The sequence below is a fragment of the Leuciscus leuciscus genome (assembly GCF_965113295.1).
Source record: "Leuciscus leuciscus genome assembly, chromosome: 7".
Taxonomy (NCBI): Eukaryota; Metazoa; Chordata; class Actinopteri; order Cypriniformes; family Leuciscidae; genus Leuciscus; species Leuciscus leuciscus.
In genome coordinates, this window is record NC_138731.1 from 17225736 (window position 1) to 17245207 (window position 19472).

Here is a 19472-nt window from a genome sequence, read left to right on the forward strand (position 1 = left end):
CTAATTTGAACAGCATGTGACCGCATGTCATAGTCATTGTCGTTACAGACTGATTGAACTGTATGTGGAATTGAGGCAAGAGTTATTTCCAAGAGTTCAACTTAGACCGAAACACCACTATCTGCTTCACTATGCACACTTGACTTTACAATTTGGCCCACTCATATATACTTGGACAATGCGCTTTGAATCAAAACATTCTTATTTTAAAAGGTGCATTAGGGCAAGTAAGAACTTCATAAATGTAACCAAGTCTCTGGCTGAACAGCACCAGTTGCTTCAGGCTTATCAGTCTTGTGGTACCTTGTTTAGTCCCCAGGTTCATGTCTCAGACTCAACACGGTTCTATCCAGAGCTCTATGTCCAGAACATAAAGACAGTGGTTGAAGAATTTGATTTGAACTCAAGTAACTCAGTTGTCACAGAGAGAGTGCAGGTTAAAGGCACTACATATGCAAATGGAATGCTGGTCTTACTGAGCTATGCCAAAGGACAACTGCAGTTAGGACAAATAGCAAGCATTTTTGTGACAAAAAATGAAACTACTGTCCTACTTTTGCTTCGAGGGAAAACTGCCAGCTGGGTACCTGAGCTTGGACTCAAAATGCTTCTGACCTGTTCAGTTGCCATGATTTGAACAAATTTGATAATTATTATCCACTTTATTCTTACCAGAGAGGTACTCGGTGGCTCATTCCTCTTAAACACACACCAACATGGAACTTGTGAAAAACTATGTCAAGAAAGCAATGCCATCGCTCAGTAACGATCAGATGGAAACACTCATGGCTAAACTGGAGGAATTAGGAGTTCTCTCTGTAGATGACCTGAGCCTTGTGGACCCGGAGGACATTAAAGACACTCTGCCATTCATTCAGTGCAAAAGATTCGTCAGAGCTGTCAAAGCATTGGAAGCAGGTGAGTTTTTGCCCCTCTGTTTTAATGCAAGTTTTCTGAGACTACAATGGTTTATTCAAAAAATGCAAAAAAAAGGTTGCCATCAGCTGTACATGGCAATAACTACCCTATAATTTCGTAATTAGGTCCATTTGTATTCCTGGTGGACCCAAACTGGACATTGAGGACCAATGTATTAATTGATTCGTAACAATCGTGATGTGTTTAATTTATGGAGATGTGTGTCATGTCATCCATAGATTCACAAGCTCCACCGCAGTTCACCAGGCCTGGCCCCTCATCAACACCTGAGCCACAGAGGTTTCAGCTGCCCTCAACACCACCTGAGACAGCCGACTCCCCATCCCAAGACACATATTCTGTACCATGGCACAAATTTCCCTCAAAAGTCATGGATGAGTTGCGTGAAAAGAAGTACATAATGGGGAAAGACAGACGAGAGATGGTTCGGATCGTCGCTGAAGATTACCTCCATAAACACCCAGGAAGACCTGGTAGACAAAAGCTGAGGGAACTCGCCAGTATGATTGTAGGACAATATACTGCCTCCTTCAAGCTGACAGAGCCGTTTGGAAACAAACCTTTTGCAAAAGATGGTTCTGAAACTGTCTTTCGTCAGCTGGAACACAGAATTGAAAATATGAAGAGGCCACAAAGCTCACTGAAGAGGCGAGCAGGGGGTGAAAATTCAACAAAGAAAAGGCCCAGGAATTCAGATCTGTATGGATGTGTGGCGTGGGATCCAATCATTGAGGGGACTGTGTGTAGAGAAGACCTGCTGTCTAAACGAGATGACTTGAAACGTGCCTTTCAAACCCGGGATCTTCAGGTGGGTCTGCAATCATCCATTATTTTCTTGTGTTGTAAGGACACGTGAAATTGTAGGACACATTGTGAAATTGTAGATCGTCTGACATCACTACGCCCATAGTCTATTGAAATGTATACCCTGTTTTATTATTTTAATTGGTTAGTTTGACTAACTGTTCGACTGTTTGACTAACTGCCTCTTATCTTTAGGAGTCATCTGTTCGAAAATTGATGACTGAAACATATCCCATTCAGCGTGAAATCCTCAACGATGCTGATACCCCTATTGGCGTTGTAAAGGACGAGTGGCCGTTCCTGTTTGAAGTTCCTCACCTGTTTGATCATGCATCTAAACTCCTTGGCTTATCTGTACAAAACAAGCTGGCACAGGTGTGTTGTTACTGTTATTATTATGATTGTGCTGTGCTGCTCCATATGGAGAGAATTTTGTCTTTATTAATCAATCAAAAAAAGATTTGCAACCAAAAAGAGAGTTGAGACCAAAAAAGATAAACTGGCAACCAATCAAATAGAATAAATTGGATGAACAATCAAATAGAATAGATTTGAGACCAAAAATCAGGAAGTGGCAACCAAAAAAGCAGAACATTTGAGATCAAAACAGAACAGGTTGCAAATTAAAATGAAATAATTCAAAATTCTCTCCATAGCTGCATTTTTTGGAGGCCAAACGAAAATGAGTGTTAGTCTTATGTACCTGTACAAAATTAACACCTTGAACAGGAACTTTCCAAAAAAGAAAAGGGGATCAATGACTTCCTTGACTCCAAAGGGATGAAGACGGGCGAAGGTCCAATACAGCTCATCTGTGGCATTGCAAATTACTTCAAGGAAGACTCTTATAAACTCTTCGACAAAAAAGAGGTAGATGTTGTAAATTTTAAACTGTGTGCAAGATAATTATTTCCATCCAGTGGTGAACCAAGTAACCAATCACAGTATGAAGTATAGATTCCCCTAATTGTGCTGCTGATATTCTCTATAAACTCTCTATCTATAAACTATTTACATTAATGTCTGTGCTTAATGGCTACCTCTGTCTGATGAAGACACTAGCAGATAGTCAATTTGCCAGCAGGTTTGTGTGCACTGGAAACATTAATTCATGTGTCATGTCTGTCACCAAAACAGATCTCTGCAGATCCTGAAGTCGAACTCCCAGTGACCCCATGCATCCTAGTCAGAGGTTTGTAGTTAAATATTTTTTGATTCTCAGCGAGCTGTTTTATAAGCTGTTGTTATGTCGTATTTATTAAAGAAATGTTTTGCTTGCCTTAAAATATAGGATTATTTTTTTTTGTACATGGTGCTCAGAATTGTTATTTTTTTTCTTTATCTTTTTTTTTAATCTGTGTTTAAGGTGACCAGCAATTCAAGATTGCTCTTGATGGGTTACTTGTCAATGACCACATCACCTCTCCCATTGTGGCCTTGAGCTACGTCTTCTCCATGTTTTATGTCTGCAACGTTCAATACCCACCGGAGATGGCTTTTACTCTCGAATTCATGCAAAGGTAAGCACTCATTGTTTGGAAATACTTTGTAAATGTGACTTTGCCGTGCCTTTCTGTACCCGACCTGCTTTTTGTCAATCTACACCAAACCCCTTTGTCTGAGATGTACAAGCTCAAAATGTGTCGCCACATGCTGTGAGCTTTTAGATCAGCTGTTATTGGCTTATGATCCCCCTGAATATGGATTTGTTCGTAGATTTCGTAGCTCCCTGTTGAAGACTATTGTTGGAATAAATGTGTCATATTTTTTAAAATGGCAGGTAACATGCTTTTTGCTTTACATAGTGTCCCAAGTCAATCAAAAACAAAACAAACATAACATGATTCTAGTTGGGAAATGGAGCAGAAACATATTTTTCTTAGAATGGTTTCTTGACACAAAATTCGTTTGAGCTATCTCTTTAAAACCATTAGCACCTGAGACCAGGTTATGTCAGTGGTGGTCAAACCTTTTCATGTCAAAGACACACAAACTGAAATGTATTTGGCTGCAGACTCCAACCTCAAAATATGTTGTTCCAGGGACCCCCTCCAGAAGCAAAGACTAAACATATTCATTTAAAAAATAATACATGCTGGATTCATGCCCAGATGTTAATACTTTGATGTGTAACATGCACTGAATGTCACAGTTGCTCCACTCCATGTTTGAGTAACCCCCAGGACAGTCCGTGTTCAAATGTGCTGTTACACCTTTTGATAGGACGATGTCAACTGTGTTTTCTATCCCCTTCTGTGTTCTGTGCATTTATAATATCCCTGCACACATGTTGAGGATGCATGCTGTCATGTGTTGGTGATAAGCAGACTTGTCGCCCTTGCAAACATTTCTGTATATGCGCAGTGTGAATGCATGTGTCTTGAAAAGACAAAGGAAGAGATAAGCTTAGCCACTGGCACCAGCACCACAACAACATTGGGTACTAGACAGATGGTCAACTAGAATGATAGAGAGGTTCACACATAGGGGCATATTGAAGAAAACAAATGTATGATTTTATTGAACTGCTCCACTCCTGTCAAGCCACACTACACGTGCAAACTTTGTCTGCATCTCACTATTATTATTATTTTTTTATCAGAGTTTTCTTTGGGATCAATCCTGAGCGAGGCTCCAAGGCAGAGAAGAAGGGGAAGAAACGGCACTTCATTCCTCCACAGGTGTGCAAGCTGGTTTCTCAGCTGAAGGAATTTGAATGCAAGCAGAAGGAATCTGAGTGGGCCATTTGAGCTGTTCTCAAAGCTCAGAAAATACCTTTTTGGACTGAATGTACACACACACACACACACACACACACAAAAACATGGGGCTTGGGAGTAGAAATACAGATTTTTACAGTTTTATGTGAGTTCAGATGTTTTAACTAGATGCCCACAACACACATGCTGCAGTTTCAAATCCCCCATGTTAAGGGGGATTCCAGGTAGAGCTTTGCCTGTCAATGTGGAGTTGGAGGTGTAAGTTTTAAGTTTTATTTTTTTGCAGAAATCTCTTTATGGCATGTTGCACAGAGTCATCCTTCTAAGGTCATGGTTGTTATTGCTGCACTGATGTTTTATAGAAAAGTTGTATAATGTAATACTTCTAATGTTCTATTTGTTTTTTGTAGAAAGGTCAGACACTGGTTGCAGAGCTCTGCCTGTCGGTGTGATATGTGGAGTTGGAGGTGTAGGTTTCTGCATCCTCCTGGAGGGGGCTCCTCATTTTGCACTGACAGGTGAGACAGCAACAGCAATGCTGGCAGTTTTATTGTCTTATTTTGTCAATGTCTTTAACAAATCCATTTGTTATTAATGCCTGTCAGCCTGTGGGTGCTAAAAAGTTGCTAGATTTGGCAGCTCCCTGTTAAAGGACATGGCTGTAGTTCTTTGAGAGAACAGGTGGTTTATGTATGTAAAATTGCTCTGAATGTGAAGGTGATGTTCTGAATGTTTTAATGGTTGTAATGTAAAAATTGCAATTCATTCACCAGAAAAAGTGCAATCACTTTAAAGCACTGGCAGCTGTTAAAGGAAATAAATAATTGTTGTGATTCTACATTTGTGCTTTATTGATGATAAACGGTATAGAGAACTGTACGGAATTAAACATTTTAGGATGACTGAAGTGTCCGTAAATGGTACGGATTGAGTACTTTAATAATACGGAATATTCCATTTTAGGTTTGATGGAAGTGTCCGTAAATGGTAAAGAAAAAGTCAGGTAAATCTACGGAAATATCTGTTATAGGGTTTACGGAATTGTCCGTACAATAACGCAAAAATTTACGGAAAATACGGAATTTTCCATTTTAGGTTTGACGGAAGTGTCCGTCAATGGTACAGAAAAACTCAGGTAAATCTACGGAAATATCCGTTTAAAGGTTTACAGAAGTGCCCATACAATAACGGAAAATGTGCTGGTAATTAATTACCAGCACTTTTTCCGTTTTTTAACGGAACTTTTTTTAACAGTGTAGACTGTATAGCCTATAATAAAAGATAATTAATTTCAAACCTGAACCAAACATATTTTTATTCAAAGATCAACAGTCTGTCATTAGTCTTTAGTCTGCCACAAAAACAACAACATTAAAATCATGAACTCAAATGTCATTGTGAAAAAAACAAAACAATGACTGTTGTAACAGTGCGTAAATCAGACCTTTCAGGCTATAGCCTAACCCCTCATTTACACTGCACACATCTGCGGCGCATTACGGCTGCGACACGGCTACCGGAGCTGATTGCGCCCATTCTAGTCAATGCTTGTGTTTACACCGGCCGCGACGCGGCGCGTTTCAGAAGCTTCCCAGAAGCGGCTCTCCGCGCCGCTTCGCTAAATATAGGCGCCTAGTCTATTTTTGACGGACGCGCGTCCAAGTCGCACCGGGAATACAAAATAAAAGTCAAAAAACATTGTAAAATCCAAAATAAACACCCTGTGCAAACTCCCAAACGTATTACACACCAATATCCTTGGCAGAAACCATAGACTGTATGGTAGAAACTCAAAAATCAAGAAAAAATACGTCGGACAGGCAAATCACGTGGTCTCGCGCATCCAGTTGCTCCGCTTCTGAAATGTTCCTGGTGTGAGTTTGCACCGCGTGGAGGACGGAATAAAACCTTGTCGCAGACGTAATGCGCCGCAGACGTGTTCAGTGTAGGCCAATTTATACTTCTGCGTCGAGTGTACGCCGTAGTGTACGTCGTAGGCTACGCACGTAGGCGACGCCGTCGTGACCATTTATACTTCTGCGAATGTCTGTGTTGCTCTGCAGTTACACCGCCGAAACGCTAGTTGGCGCGGGTGGGTTTTAATGTTCCACTGTGTTTACATTCCTCGCGGCTGTTTTGAGTTTAGGTTTCTACGAGCAATGGCGACTTAAGGAGTCATACAGATGGCTGTTTTTCCGCACTTCTTCAAGCAATCTCTCGGTCACTTGGTCTATTTCCATGGCTCTTCACTGATCTTCGGAATTTAAAAATGGCGGGCGGGCGGTGCAGAGTGCAGAAGATCATTACGGAAATGCGTAGGAGGAAACGCGATGCTATCCAGCCGACCAATCACAGATCTTGCGGTCCGCGTCGCCGCGACGCGTAGTTACATTTTTGAGGAGGTGCGCGTCAGGGTACGGCGAAGGGTACGACGTAAGGCCTATTTATACTTCTGCGTCGAACTGCCGCCGTAGCTACGTCGTAGGCTGTGTGTAGCGCGCGTACCCTTCGGCGTACCCTGACGTGCACCTCTCCAAAAATGTAACAACGTGTCAATTCTACGCCGACGCAAGCGCTGTGATTGGTCTGCCAGAACCCCTCCCTCGGGGTTTCACATGCTCCCTAGGTGCGCGTCAACGCGGACAACAACGCAGAAGTATAAATTAAAACCAACACGTTGCCTACGGCGTAGGTCCGACGCAGAAGTATAATGAGGCCTGTATGGTACACGTCAATGCGTATGCTACGCCGTACCTTCTACGCGCACCCGACGCAGAAGTATAAATTGGCCTTAAATGAGGGGTAACGCCTAACGCTAATAAGCCTTGTGCCAACAACAAAATTATTATTACAACTAAATTATCGGTCATTAACCCCCTGAGGTCGGATGACGCGCGGGCGCGTCAACTCGATGTTGACTAAATGTTTCTATTAATATCTCCGCGATTGTAAAGCACACATAAATGGTTCTGATTTTGCCGTAATCGATAGATTCTCAGCTTCAACGTCCTTATTTTAGCGAGATCGTACGTGACTCACACAGAGAGCAAGAGGGAATACAAGATGACCGTTCACCCAAAAAAAAAAAAAAAAAAAGAAGACCGTTCACCTTGCGTGATTGGTGGGCTAGCTTGCCTGTCTACATTTTGTGTGAAGCCAACCAATAGATGCGGGTGAAATCCATAAGTACCCTCCCATCTCCTCCTCACAGTGAGGAAAATACCAAGCTGAGTGACATGCAGAGAGAAAGAGTAAAAAAGTCCGCGAAAGAAAAAGTCCGCGAAAAAAACATGGCAAAAACATATATAAAGAAGAGGAAAAGCAAGAAGAAGACGAGGAGAGATAATGGCGATGACATTGAAAGACGTACTTGCGGCGGTTTTTGAGAGCAGCGATGAGGATGAAAGGCGAGTTTCCGAGCCTGATGGATTTTCTTCTGATGAAGATGAGGATTATGATCACAGAAGAGATCCAGTTGAAGACGGGTAAGCGTATTTATTTTATAAAAACCTTGTTCGCATGGTGCACTTTGTGCTTGGCTAACTGTGACCATCTTGACTAAAATAAGCTGTGCTGTGCTGCTTTGTGTAACTTATCTGAACTTGCGCCTTATGCAAAGCGTTTACTTTCTGTAAAAGTTATTTTCTTGTGTAAAACTAGGGTACACTTACAAATAGTAATGATGTAGGCTGTTCTTGGTGGTCTCCTTTTGATAACTAATGTAATAATATTTATTCACCTCCATTCACAATTTGAATAACATTATCTCTTGTAGTGATGAATCAATATGTTTTGGCCATTTACTATTTTATCATATTGTTTATACTTGTATAGATGTGGCTTGACCTTTCATATCAATTTATTTATTTATGTTTAGTAGGCCTATATTTATACTGAATGTAAAATTGTAAATCTCTGTAGAGTTTTGAAATGGAAGAGACCGTATTCACACATCTCATTCAGGTGTTATTTGCTGTGATTTGGGGTGGACAGGACAGCTAGCACATGTGATCAATTTGAATAGATAAAGAGAATATTAGCTGAAGGATATGTCAAATCCTCACACATCCTCCACATTCTTGTTAGTAGATTGATGTATGTGTGTGTGTGTGTGTGTGTGTGTGTGTGTGTGTGTGTGTGTGTGTGTGTGTGTGTGTGTGTGTGTGTGTGTGTGTGTGTGTGTGTGTGTGTGTGTGTGTGTGTGTGTGAGAGAGAGCGAGATCTGGAATGAAATCAAGAGAGGAGGTGTAAACTTTATTTCAATGAAATTGATAATGCAATTTTTTTTGTGGGGTTTTTTTTGTTTTCAGAGAGGATTCACAGCTAGGGCCCAGTGTAACACAGGCAGCCTCACCTGTGCCTGCCACCAGGTCACCACCAGCCCCTACACAGCAACCATCATCACCAACCCGGCCAGCCAAGAGGTCCCGTATCCTCCAGCATCAACCAGCACCCCCACCTACACAGCAACCATCATCACCAACCCGGCCAGCCAAGAGGTCCCGTACCCCCCAGCATCAACCAGCACCCCCACCTACACAGCAACCATCATCACCAACCCGGCCAGCCAAGAGGTCCCGTATCCTCCAGCATCAACCAGCACCCCCACCTACACAGCAGCCAACTCCACTGTCTTGGAAGGCGGAAAAAGACCCAGACATCGCTCCCCCTGTCTCCAGGTTTCAACCAGCTCGAACACCAGGGCCACAGCTCAGCTCCACTTCCACATATACACCCCTCGACCTCTTCAAACTTTTCTTCCCTGTACAAACCATACAAACACTGTGCCAAAACACAAACAAGCAGGCTGCTAAACAAATGGCACAGGGAAAGAAATATAAATGGTTAGATGTGAACATTGGGGAGTTTTACAAGTACATTGGACTGCTTCTGTACATGGCCATGGTGAAACTCGACAGCATTGCAGATTACTGGTGACAGAATCACTTCTTTTCTTTGCCACTTCCAGTACAGATCATGCCACGGGACAGATACAGAGCACTTTCTTGGAACCTTCACCTTAGCGACCCTGAAGAGGATGTCCAGAACGACAAAAAAAAAAGGGCACAGCCGACCATGACAAACTTTTCAGACTGAAACCCCTGATGAACACCATCAAAAATGCCTGCAAGTCATTTTATCATCCTCACAGAGATGTGGCTGTGGATGAAAGAATGGTTGCATCAAAGGCCAAAACTGGGATGACGCAGTACATGAAGGCAAAACCGATAAAGTGGGGATTCAAGTTGTTTGTCTTGGCAGACTCACGGAATGGCTATACAGTGGACTTTTCCATTTACACCGGCAAAAGTGACATCCCCTCTGGACATGGCCTTTCCTATGATGTTGTGATGTCCCTGGTACAACCAGGTTACCTTGGCACGGGCTACCACATTTACATGGACAATTTTTATTCCAGCCCCAAGCTCTTCAGGGCTCTCCATGAGCAAAAATTTGCTGCCTGTGGGACCTACAGGGAGAACCGCAAGGACTGCCCTCGTACAACAAATAACGCCCTCACAAAGAAGTCAGAAAGAGGCTCCATAAGATGGATCCGGGACGGCCCCCTCATCTATGTGAAATGGATGGACACGAGGGAAGTATCAGTCTGCTCCACACTTCACACAGCATACTCTGGTAGCGCTGTGCAGAGGAGGGTGAAACAACAAGATGGCTCTTGGACAAGGACATCAATCCCCTGTCCCACACCAGTTATGGAGTACAATGAACACATGGGGGGAGTTGATCATTCAGACCAGCTCATTCAGTATTACTCTGCACAACACAAAACAATGCGCTGGTACAGACACCTGTTTTACCATTTTCTGGACATTGCCACCACCAACAGCTACATCCTCCACAAGGAACTCTGTCTGGCCCAGCAAACAACACCCATGACACACAAAGCTTTCATGGAGGAGCTGACTGTTGAACTCTGTGGTAAGCCTCTCCATACTGCTCCAGTCCCGGTACCTGCAGGTCATATTCCTGTGCCAATTGCCGTTCATGCAGCAGATTCTTCCACAAAAGCCACTACAGGTCGCAGCAGGTGTGAGCATTGCCAAAGCCAAGGCCAGAGAAAGGACACACCTTGGAAATGCAGGGAGTGTGATGTTGCGCTTTGCATGCAGCTGGACAGAAACTGTTTTGCAGCATGGCATGACAGCTGAAAAACTGAAACATGAAAACATGCACATTGTGTAAATATTGTAAATAGTGGTGGGTTTCTGTGTTATTTCTAATATATAGTTCATCTTTGGTTTGAAAACATTTTTTGAAAAGTTGACATGTAATGTAGACAAGAAAACATGTGTACATTTTGTGAATATTGTTAGTAGTGAGTTTTTTTTTCACAAAGTAAAAGTTTTGCTTGAAAGAAAAACCTGTTGTAATGCTACTTTTTCAGTTGCACACATCCCATAAAGCTTGATATGTAGAAGGAAGTTATTTTAGTCCTATTTTATCTCAGTCCCTCTAACATTTGGTAAAAGGTAGAGTCACAGACAAAACTTGTACTAAAAAACGTTTTTTCAAAATGTCACTTTAGACAATTCTTATTTATTATCAACTATTTTATTCATATATTACACTACTTTTGTGACCCTAAAACTTTGGCAAACCCATATCAAGGACCAAAATAATTCGTCCACATGAGTAATGGTATGTTTCCACAAGAGATTTGAAGAATTTCAAAAATCGGACTTATATTTTTCATCTTTTAGAGCCAAATTATCCCTCTCTCTCTCTTTACACAATGCTCTAGGACAAGTGGTGACCTCATCATTAAGAGAGCTGGGTTTTCTCTGCACATTTTGATATAAAACACATGGGATTGTGTTATGTAATTGCCTTTAAAATGTGAATTTAATAAGATATGTAAAATCGAAGAAAGAGTGAAAAAATGCCCTTAGACCTCAGAGGGTTAAATAAGAAAACTAAATAATTGTGTAGATCAGTGGTTCCCAAACCTGTCCTGGATTTAACCCATGTGAGCTGATGAGTTGAATCAAGTGTGTTTGATTAGGGAGACAAAAGTTTTTAAATGTTTTATCAGACAATAACTACTCAAGATTTTGCTTTAGAATAATTTTAGGGACAATTAGGGCCGGATTCGGGACCCCTTGTCAAAAAATCCTATTGGAATTTCAGTTTATCCTGTAGGATCTTATTGGATTCCAATAGGATCTTATTGGATTCTTAGAATCCTATTGGACATTCTGATTTATTTTAATGGAATTTCAGTTTATCCTGAAGGATCTTATTGGATTCCAATAGGAACTTAGTAGATTCTTATAATCCTATTGGACATTCTGATTAATTTTAATGGAATTTCACTTTGTCCTGTAGGATCTAATTTGATTCTTATAGGATCTTATTATTCTTAGGAGTCCTTCATTCAAATTTATTTTCATGGAATTTCAGTTTGTCCTATAGTATTTTTTTTTTTTTTTTTTTATCTGTATTTCTGTATGTTGTGCTGTTTTTCCAGGTAATTACAATTAAATATTATAAACATTTATACAGCAAGATCATTTTAATCATTTCAATTCAGAAATTATATACATTATAGACAGATACAATTTAGGTAGAATGTCATGTAGTCGACACAATAAAATGATTTATTTACACTTGCAGGAACACCATTAAATATTAAATATATTAAATTAAATATATAATATTAAACATTAAATGTATAATATTAAATATTATAAACATTTATACAGCAAGATCATTTTAATCATAACACAACATTTTATTTATTCATTAATTATTATCATCATTTGTTTATTTACCCTTGAGGAGTTCTATTGTGAACATAGATGCCCAAAACATCTATGAGAGAGAGTGTGTTTGAGTGTATGTGTGTGTAAGTCTGTAATGTATATAATCTGTAAAAAGTAATAAATTCATTAGTTATGAAAGAAGAAATAAATAAATAAAATACTAATGAAATTAAAATAACAGAAAATGCATTAATTGATTTGTTTGTTTTATTTCATCAATCCATTATCAGTGCGTTAGAAATGTGTGCACTAATACTGTGTGCCCAAATCACCTGCCATGCTGTTTATAATGTGACTGCAGGTTGCACAACATACATTAAACAGTGAACAATATCTACATTGAGGTGAGTTTAAGCAAACTGCAAGACACAATCAAAAAACTACCATTAGTAAAAGAAAAACATTGGAAGAGTGCACCTTTAGGATTCTAAAAAATTCCCAAGAAAAAAAAGGAAAAAAGGGAAAAAAAGGGAATCCCATATAATAGTAGTGACCCAATTGGATCCCATTAAAATCCTGTAGAAAATACTACAGGATATTTATGCATTGTCCTATAAGACAATTTCTATCAGAATCCTATAGAGAATATGTATGTGTATAGTCCTATAAGACAATTCCTATTGGAAATCCTATAGGAATGGTTCCAAAATATGATAGAAATTCTAATTAGAATCCTGTACAATTTTCTTATTGGAATCCTTTAGGATTTTTTTGACAAGGGCAGCTTAGATTTCGAGACTATCCCGAATATTTCGGGACGTCTGGTCACCCGGCCAACAAAGGCTTAATCTTCGCTTGTAAGATGGCTTCTTTTTTTGTTGTTGTGAAATGTACGTCCCCTCTGTCATCATACCTAGTTTAGTAGTAGGGGAGCGCGGGGCACAACCTAACGCGGGGCTAGTTGTAACACGCTTGTTTTAAATACTTCCGCACATGCTTGGATGACGAAACTTTGTGTATTTACTAGTTGCCATATCAACACTATATAGAAAAAAAAATTCCGCCAAAAATTTTTTTTTTTTGGAAGATATCCATAGACATTTATTAAACCATAGCAAAAGTAAATTTCTTACTTAAGTTAATTTTTCATCTCTATTTTTTGTGTTTATTTAAAATAAGACAAATCTGATATTATTTTAATCTCCAAGATGTTATTTAACAGTTGAGATAGTTATTTAATGCTTCGCTAACTAGCAGAAGACACTAGCAGGGTTTAAATCCCAGTTGTGCAGGCGGGGGCATGTTGTAACACTGCGTTACAATGTGCCCCTATTAGAAATATGCTATTATATTCTATACTTTTATTAATTTTATTGGGAAAACGTGAGAAAAAGGTGAATAAAGACTGAGAGTCAATGTTCAGAAATGACTAATTATTTATTTGTTTTGAACTATGTTGTATAGCTGTGTTTTCATGTGTTCGTAGTCAAAACTCAAAAATTTGTTTATATTTAATTATTAAAAATTGCCATTATTTTATATGAAAAAGTTTTTTAATTGTATTTTATTTAGAAAATATTTTAGTTTGTTTTGTATATATTTTTTATTAGATCAGATAACATTTTAAGCTGTCATATGTTATGTTACAATGTGCCCCACACATGTTACAATGTACCCCACCTATGGGGCATGTTGTCACATTTCACTTCCATTCTTTCGGGGTATGTCAAGAAAAAAGTATATACTGTATTAATAAAACAAAACCACATAATTGTACTAGACATGTGGGAAATTAATGTGGGAAAAAATAAATACTCTGAACCATAAGTAGATTTACACAAACTGAGAAAGTCAAAAAGCGTTAGGTTGTGCCCCGCTCTCCCCTACAGATAACAGCACATTGATAACCATTTATGCAGCCTACTCACCTGAAGTTCTTGCGTAGATGAATGAAAATAAAATAAAATCAAGCATCAGTGTCACGGGATAGAAGACAGTCCATCGACCCATACTCCAAATAGGATACTCTTCATTCATTGTATTAATCTTTCACACTGTTATTTCCTTTAGTCCATATACATTGTTTAATTCGTTTTCTAATAGTGATGTGTCGTTCGCGAAACTAAGACACGATTCTTTGCAGCGAACGAGAAAAGCTACCGTCGGGGAAAGCCTATATAGACTAGGATCATACCATTATGTGAATGAAGGAAGGGGGACACACGCTTCGAAGATATTCCTGCACAATCGGAGGCTGCAGTTATAGGACCCGGCTCTAGCTTTGGTTTATGCTAACAGAGTAAAAAATGTCTTGAACAAGTTAATAGACGAATTTCAGTCAGCTTTTATTAAAGGTAGACATATTCATAACAATGTGAGACTAATTATGGACATGTTAGATTATCAGAGCCTTATGAAAGCCTAATATTGTTTATTGATTTTTTCAAGGCTTTTGATTCTATCGAACATGACTTTTTACTGAAATCGCTCCAACTTTTTGGGTTTGGCAACAACTTTTGTAAGGTAATCAGAATGTTTTATGACCAAATATAGGCTACAGTTATATTTCACTTCAATCAGACATCACTCCAAGAATTAATATCTCTTGTGGAATAAGACAAGGGTGCCCAATTTCACCAAAATTATTCATTCTCTGTACGCAGCTTTTGGCCTATTTTGTAGTAAATAATAAAGACCTTGAAGGGATAAAAGTTTGTGACACCGAATTGAAAATAAGCCAATTTGCTGATGATACAGTGATATATCTAAAGGACAAATCAATTCTTCAGAAGGCTTTAAATGTGATTTCTGTTTTTTTCCAGGGCATCAGGCCTTTGCCTTAATCTAAAAAAATGCGAAATATTACCTTTGTATAATTGAACTGAGACAGTTTTGGAGACGATTCCAGTTAAGAATGATGTTAAATACTTGGGCATTCATCTAGGCTATCTAAAAACTTGGTAATAAGAGAATCCAAAAATATCACAGAGAAATTTGAAGAAATAAAAAGAAACCTAAATCATTGGTTAACAAGAGACTTAACTATTTTAGGACGTAACCTATTGTCAAAATCAGAAGGGATTTCTAAATTAATTTACCTGAGCTATTCTCTCTATATTAGTTCACAAAACATAAGAAAAGCAAATACTATAATTTACCAATTCATCTGGCGTAATAAAACGCACTACATCAAAAAATCACAACTTATAAAGGACTATAATAAAGGGGGGTTAAAAACAATTGATTTTGAATCTATGGTTGGAGTTTTTAGAGTTAACTGGGTAAAAGCCTTTTTAGATAAACCTGATTCTATATGGTATCATATACCCAAAACAATTTTTGATAAAGTGGGAGGCTTAGAGTTTCTTTTAAAGTGCGATTTCGAGGTATCCAAATTGCCAGTAAAACTGTCTGAATATCATAAACAAGTTCTTCATTTCTGGAAGATGGCATTTACTCATAATTTTACACCACATGGCTCCACCTTGTGGAACAACAGAGTGATAACAATAAGTAGAAAAACACTTTTTTTCAGGGATTGGTTTGAAAGGGGAATCATTTTCATCACAGATATATTAGATGAACAAGGTCATTTTCTTAAGTTTACGGATTTTAAAACAAAATTTAAAATACAAAGTTTAATAAGGGATTATAATAAGGTATGTAAAGCAATACCAATAGCCCTAATAAATATGATACAAAACTATTTACATTATTCCAAAAGTCAAATAAATTGGCCTAAACTGCAACTAAACCAAATTCCTTTAAATAGCGAAAAATGTAACAATTATTGTATTAGCAAAATATTCAAATGTAAACTATTTCATGATTTTGACCAAAATATAAAAATAAGGCATTATGATGATAAAATAACAAATAAATACATCAAATTCATGAAATGGCCCATACCTCCTAAAATCAAAGAAATGCAATTCAAAATTATAAATGGATATTATCCAGCAGCAGCAATGCTTAAAAAGAGATTTGGTTTTGAAGTGGAGCCATGTGTGTTCTGTTCCCAGGAAGATGAAACTATTGAACATTTGTTTTTCTCTTGTCCAGTGATAAAAAGATTCTGGCAAGATGTCATGAATTGGCTGGAAACAAAAATGAAGAGAATTACACAATTAAAGTTGGAGCAAATTCTTTTTGGTAATGAAAACCTTCCGAAGGAACTTTTTAGAATTTACAATATCATAACAATTATGGGTAAATACCATATTCATACATGTAAATGGCAAAACAAAAATCCATCCCTAATGGTGTTTAAAATTGAACTGAGGGAATACTTTGCTTCTTTGAAACTTCTGAAAGATTCCAGTGAGAACATTTACTCTCTATGTGAAGATGTCTCAAAATATTTGTCATTATAATTTGTAAAGCTTCCATGTAACTTTATTTAAAGAATATATGAAGACTGAGGACAATATATGTATGTGAACAACTTTGACATGCGTTATGGACTGAAGTGCCTTTGCTTCATTTATTTTATTTTATATTTATTTGTATTTATTTTATTTATCGAAATTTGTTCTATTCAACTTTGTTTAACTATTTTTTGCACATAAGTCTCCCTACGAGAGATTTTGTAAATTGTGTTTTGTAAATAAGTGTGTTCAATAAAAAAAAATAAAAAATTTTTTTTAAAAAGACCCGGCTATAGGACCCCGGTTATAGGACCCTAAGTTTTTGTGACACCGCCACCTACCGAACTGGAGTATATAACAACGGTTGCAGTTTCAGGACCACAGTTATAAGACCCAGGTGGTTAATTTGTACATATAGTTCGAAAGACATTTAATCTCAGGAGTATTTTTATCATAATTTTATAAAATGTGTTTTTATTCAAAATGCATCAGAGGTTAAATTTAAATAAATGAATTTACACAAAACAAATTAAAATGTATATCATTCTTTAAACAACTGAAAAAGTGGAGTAAGTCTTAGTTTCTAGAATTATACTGTATATTGAACAGTACAATGAGGGAATCAGCATATGCAGTAACTAAATGATATGGCCAGATATCAGAAGACAAAACCCAAGAATGATTCAAGAATACATTTATTTATATATACATGTATTTATTTATATTATATGAAAGAACAAAATTATTTGTGCAAGAACAAAATACTGTGCTAGAACAAAAGCACCAAAAAGACCCCCTCTTCCACCAGTTGGCTGTAGTAGGCTTCAACTCTGAGAGAGAGAGAGAGAGAGAGAGAGAGAGAGAGAGAGAGAGAGAGAGAGAGAGAGAGAGAGAGAGAGAGAGAGAGAGATTTTGTGCACATGTTAACTCCAACTGCATTTAATATCCAAATGAAAATATCCGGCAGACATCTAAGAACCGCCCACCCATCCGTGCAGCTGGAGGAGAGAGAGCAAGCGAGCACTGAACACTTTTGCCTTTATTTATTTGATTTGTTTGATGTGGTTCTGTGTTCAATTGTTTAATTTAAGTTTTATTAAAATGTTAAATAATACTAATAGTAACTGTATTTTTTGTAACGAAAAAATCTAAACACTGAATAAAAAGTTGCTTACCGACACACAAATCATTCACAATTGCTACATTGGGCTAAAATAGAAGGCTCCGAGTGATACTAAATAAAGAGGCATTTGGGAGCCGTTAGAGCCGGCTCTTCTAAGGGAGCCGAACCAAAAGAGCCGAACTGCCCATGTAGTCCTCTATCTCTAACGGCCACGCGCGGCCAAAAGCTGACTGCACTACTCAAAATACCAATTCCAGATAACTGTATTGTGATTTTGACTAGTCTAAATTATACTGAAGATATTTAATGTAATCAAAAATATGGATGCAAATCCCCATATTTGTATTAATAATGTTCTGCTCAACCATTTGGTAGATCACTTTTTGAGTCGCTATATCTTATTGAAAAATGTGTGGAATTGATTGGGTCATCTCTACAACTTGGTTGACGTATGCTATGCTTCAAACATCCGACTAGAGGTCTCTCTATTTTTTGACAGTAGAACTTTTCACTCATCCTGCTGCTAGCAAGTTTAAAATTGAAAAATCACTTCTGACATGTGGACTATTTTTGGCTGTACTTTCAAAGGCGAGTTAGTTTTGTCAACATTTTATTTCATCTAACACGTTACTTAACAGAATTATGTAAATTGATGCAAAACAGAAAACATCTTATAATGGTCAAATAATTTTTTAAAAACATGCTTGACCATACGGTTGAGTTGGCACTCCATGGTAAACCTTGGCATGGAATGACAGCTCAACCGCATGATAACAGTTTGGTGAAGTTATGCTAATTTTATTAAAATGCACTATTTTCCATGGAATAAAAACACTGCTGTTCATGCATTGTTATAAATATGTTACAGTTATAGTGTTATTATACTTAAATGGTTTAATATGTATGATTTTTGTAACATGCTGACATTTATATGTAATGGTGCATCATTTCCTTATTCCGTCTTGTATTTCTGTGTTTTAGAAGCAAAAGATGGATGCTAAATCATTTTATGGTTCAAGGCTACGGAATTTTCTGGCCCTTGTACCAGAAGACCCTCAAGACTCTGAGGCTGATCTGAGTGATGATGATGATGATGATGACATAATAGGGGATCCTGATTATCTGCCCAAACAAGCAGAAATGATTAGGGATCTTTCCACTGAATCGGATGAGGAGGAGATGCCCTCAACAAGCACATCTGCTGAGAGGAAGATAAAAGGGAAAAACACCCTAAAAACAGTCATGGAAGAGCTGGATGTGGCTCCTATGTCACCCCCAGTCACAAAGAAGAATAAAATGGCTGAAAAGAAAGATAAAGAAGCCAGGAGAATCTGGAAGCATGTAGATATTGAGGAATTCCAGGTTCCTGATTCAAGTTTTGCACCCCCTGATGCTATCAAGACACCCTTCCAGTACTTCATAAGGCTCATCACTGATGAGATGATTCAACATATTGCTCATCAAACCAATCTCTACTCTGCTCAGGAGTTGGGGGATCCGATCAGACTAACCCTGATAAGATTGAAGATGGGTGTTTTCGACTTCCCGCCATGGAGGACTACTGGCACCCTGCATCACGCTTCAACGTGATTGCTGATATCATGCCACAGAGGAGATTCAAGCAGTTACGTCGCTACATTCACTTCAATGAAAATCAGCAGTGTGATGGGAGCCCTGACCGATCTTACAAAATCTGACCCCTTTTTGAGATGCTTCGTAAGCAATGTCTCCTCATCCCATCCACCTACAAGCACAGTGTGGATGAAGTCATGGTGTCTTATAAAGGCACAAGGGA

The 19472-nt window shown here is 38.3% G+C and overlaps 3 protein-coding genes across 5 annotated transcripts in view; 1 reads left to right on the forward strand and 2 right to left on the reverse strand.

The window, feature by feature from the left end:
- LOC309503132 (nectin-3-like) overlaps nt 1-14355 on the reverse strand; it is a 45586-nt gene extending 31231 nt beyond the window's left edge. For all 3 annotated transcript variants that reach the window (XM_082175835.1, XM_082175836.1, XM_082175837.1), the window contains exon 1: nt 14116-14355. In XM_082175835.1, the coding sequence (XP_082031961.1) occupies nt 14116-14224 (109 nt within the window). In that variant the 5' untranslated portion in view covers nt 14225-14355. The remainder of the gene's footprint in view (nt 1-14115) is intronic.
- The window catches only part of LOC309503164 (uncharacterized protein), a 111120-nt gene that overhangs the window by 70768 nt on the left and 20880 nt on the right, over nt 1-19472 (reverse strand). The gene's annotated exons all lie outside the window — the stretch shown is intronic.
- LOC309502558 (uncharacterized protein) lies at nt 2505-4493 on the forward strand (the record flags this gene model as incomplete). The annotated part of the gene is made up of 4 exons (XM_082174961.1): nt 2505-2613; nt 2881-2935; nt 3110-3263; nt 4346-4493. Exons 1-4 carry the CDS (start codon nt 2524-2526, stop codon nt 4491-4493), a joined length of 447 nt encoding a protein of 148 aa, XP_082031087.1. The 5' UTR covers nt 2505-2523.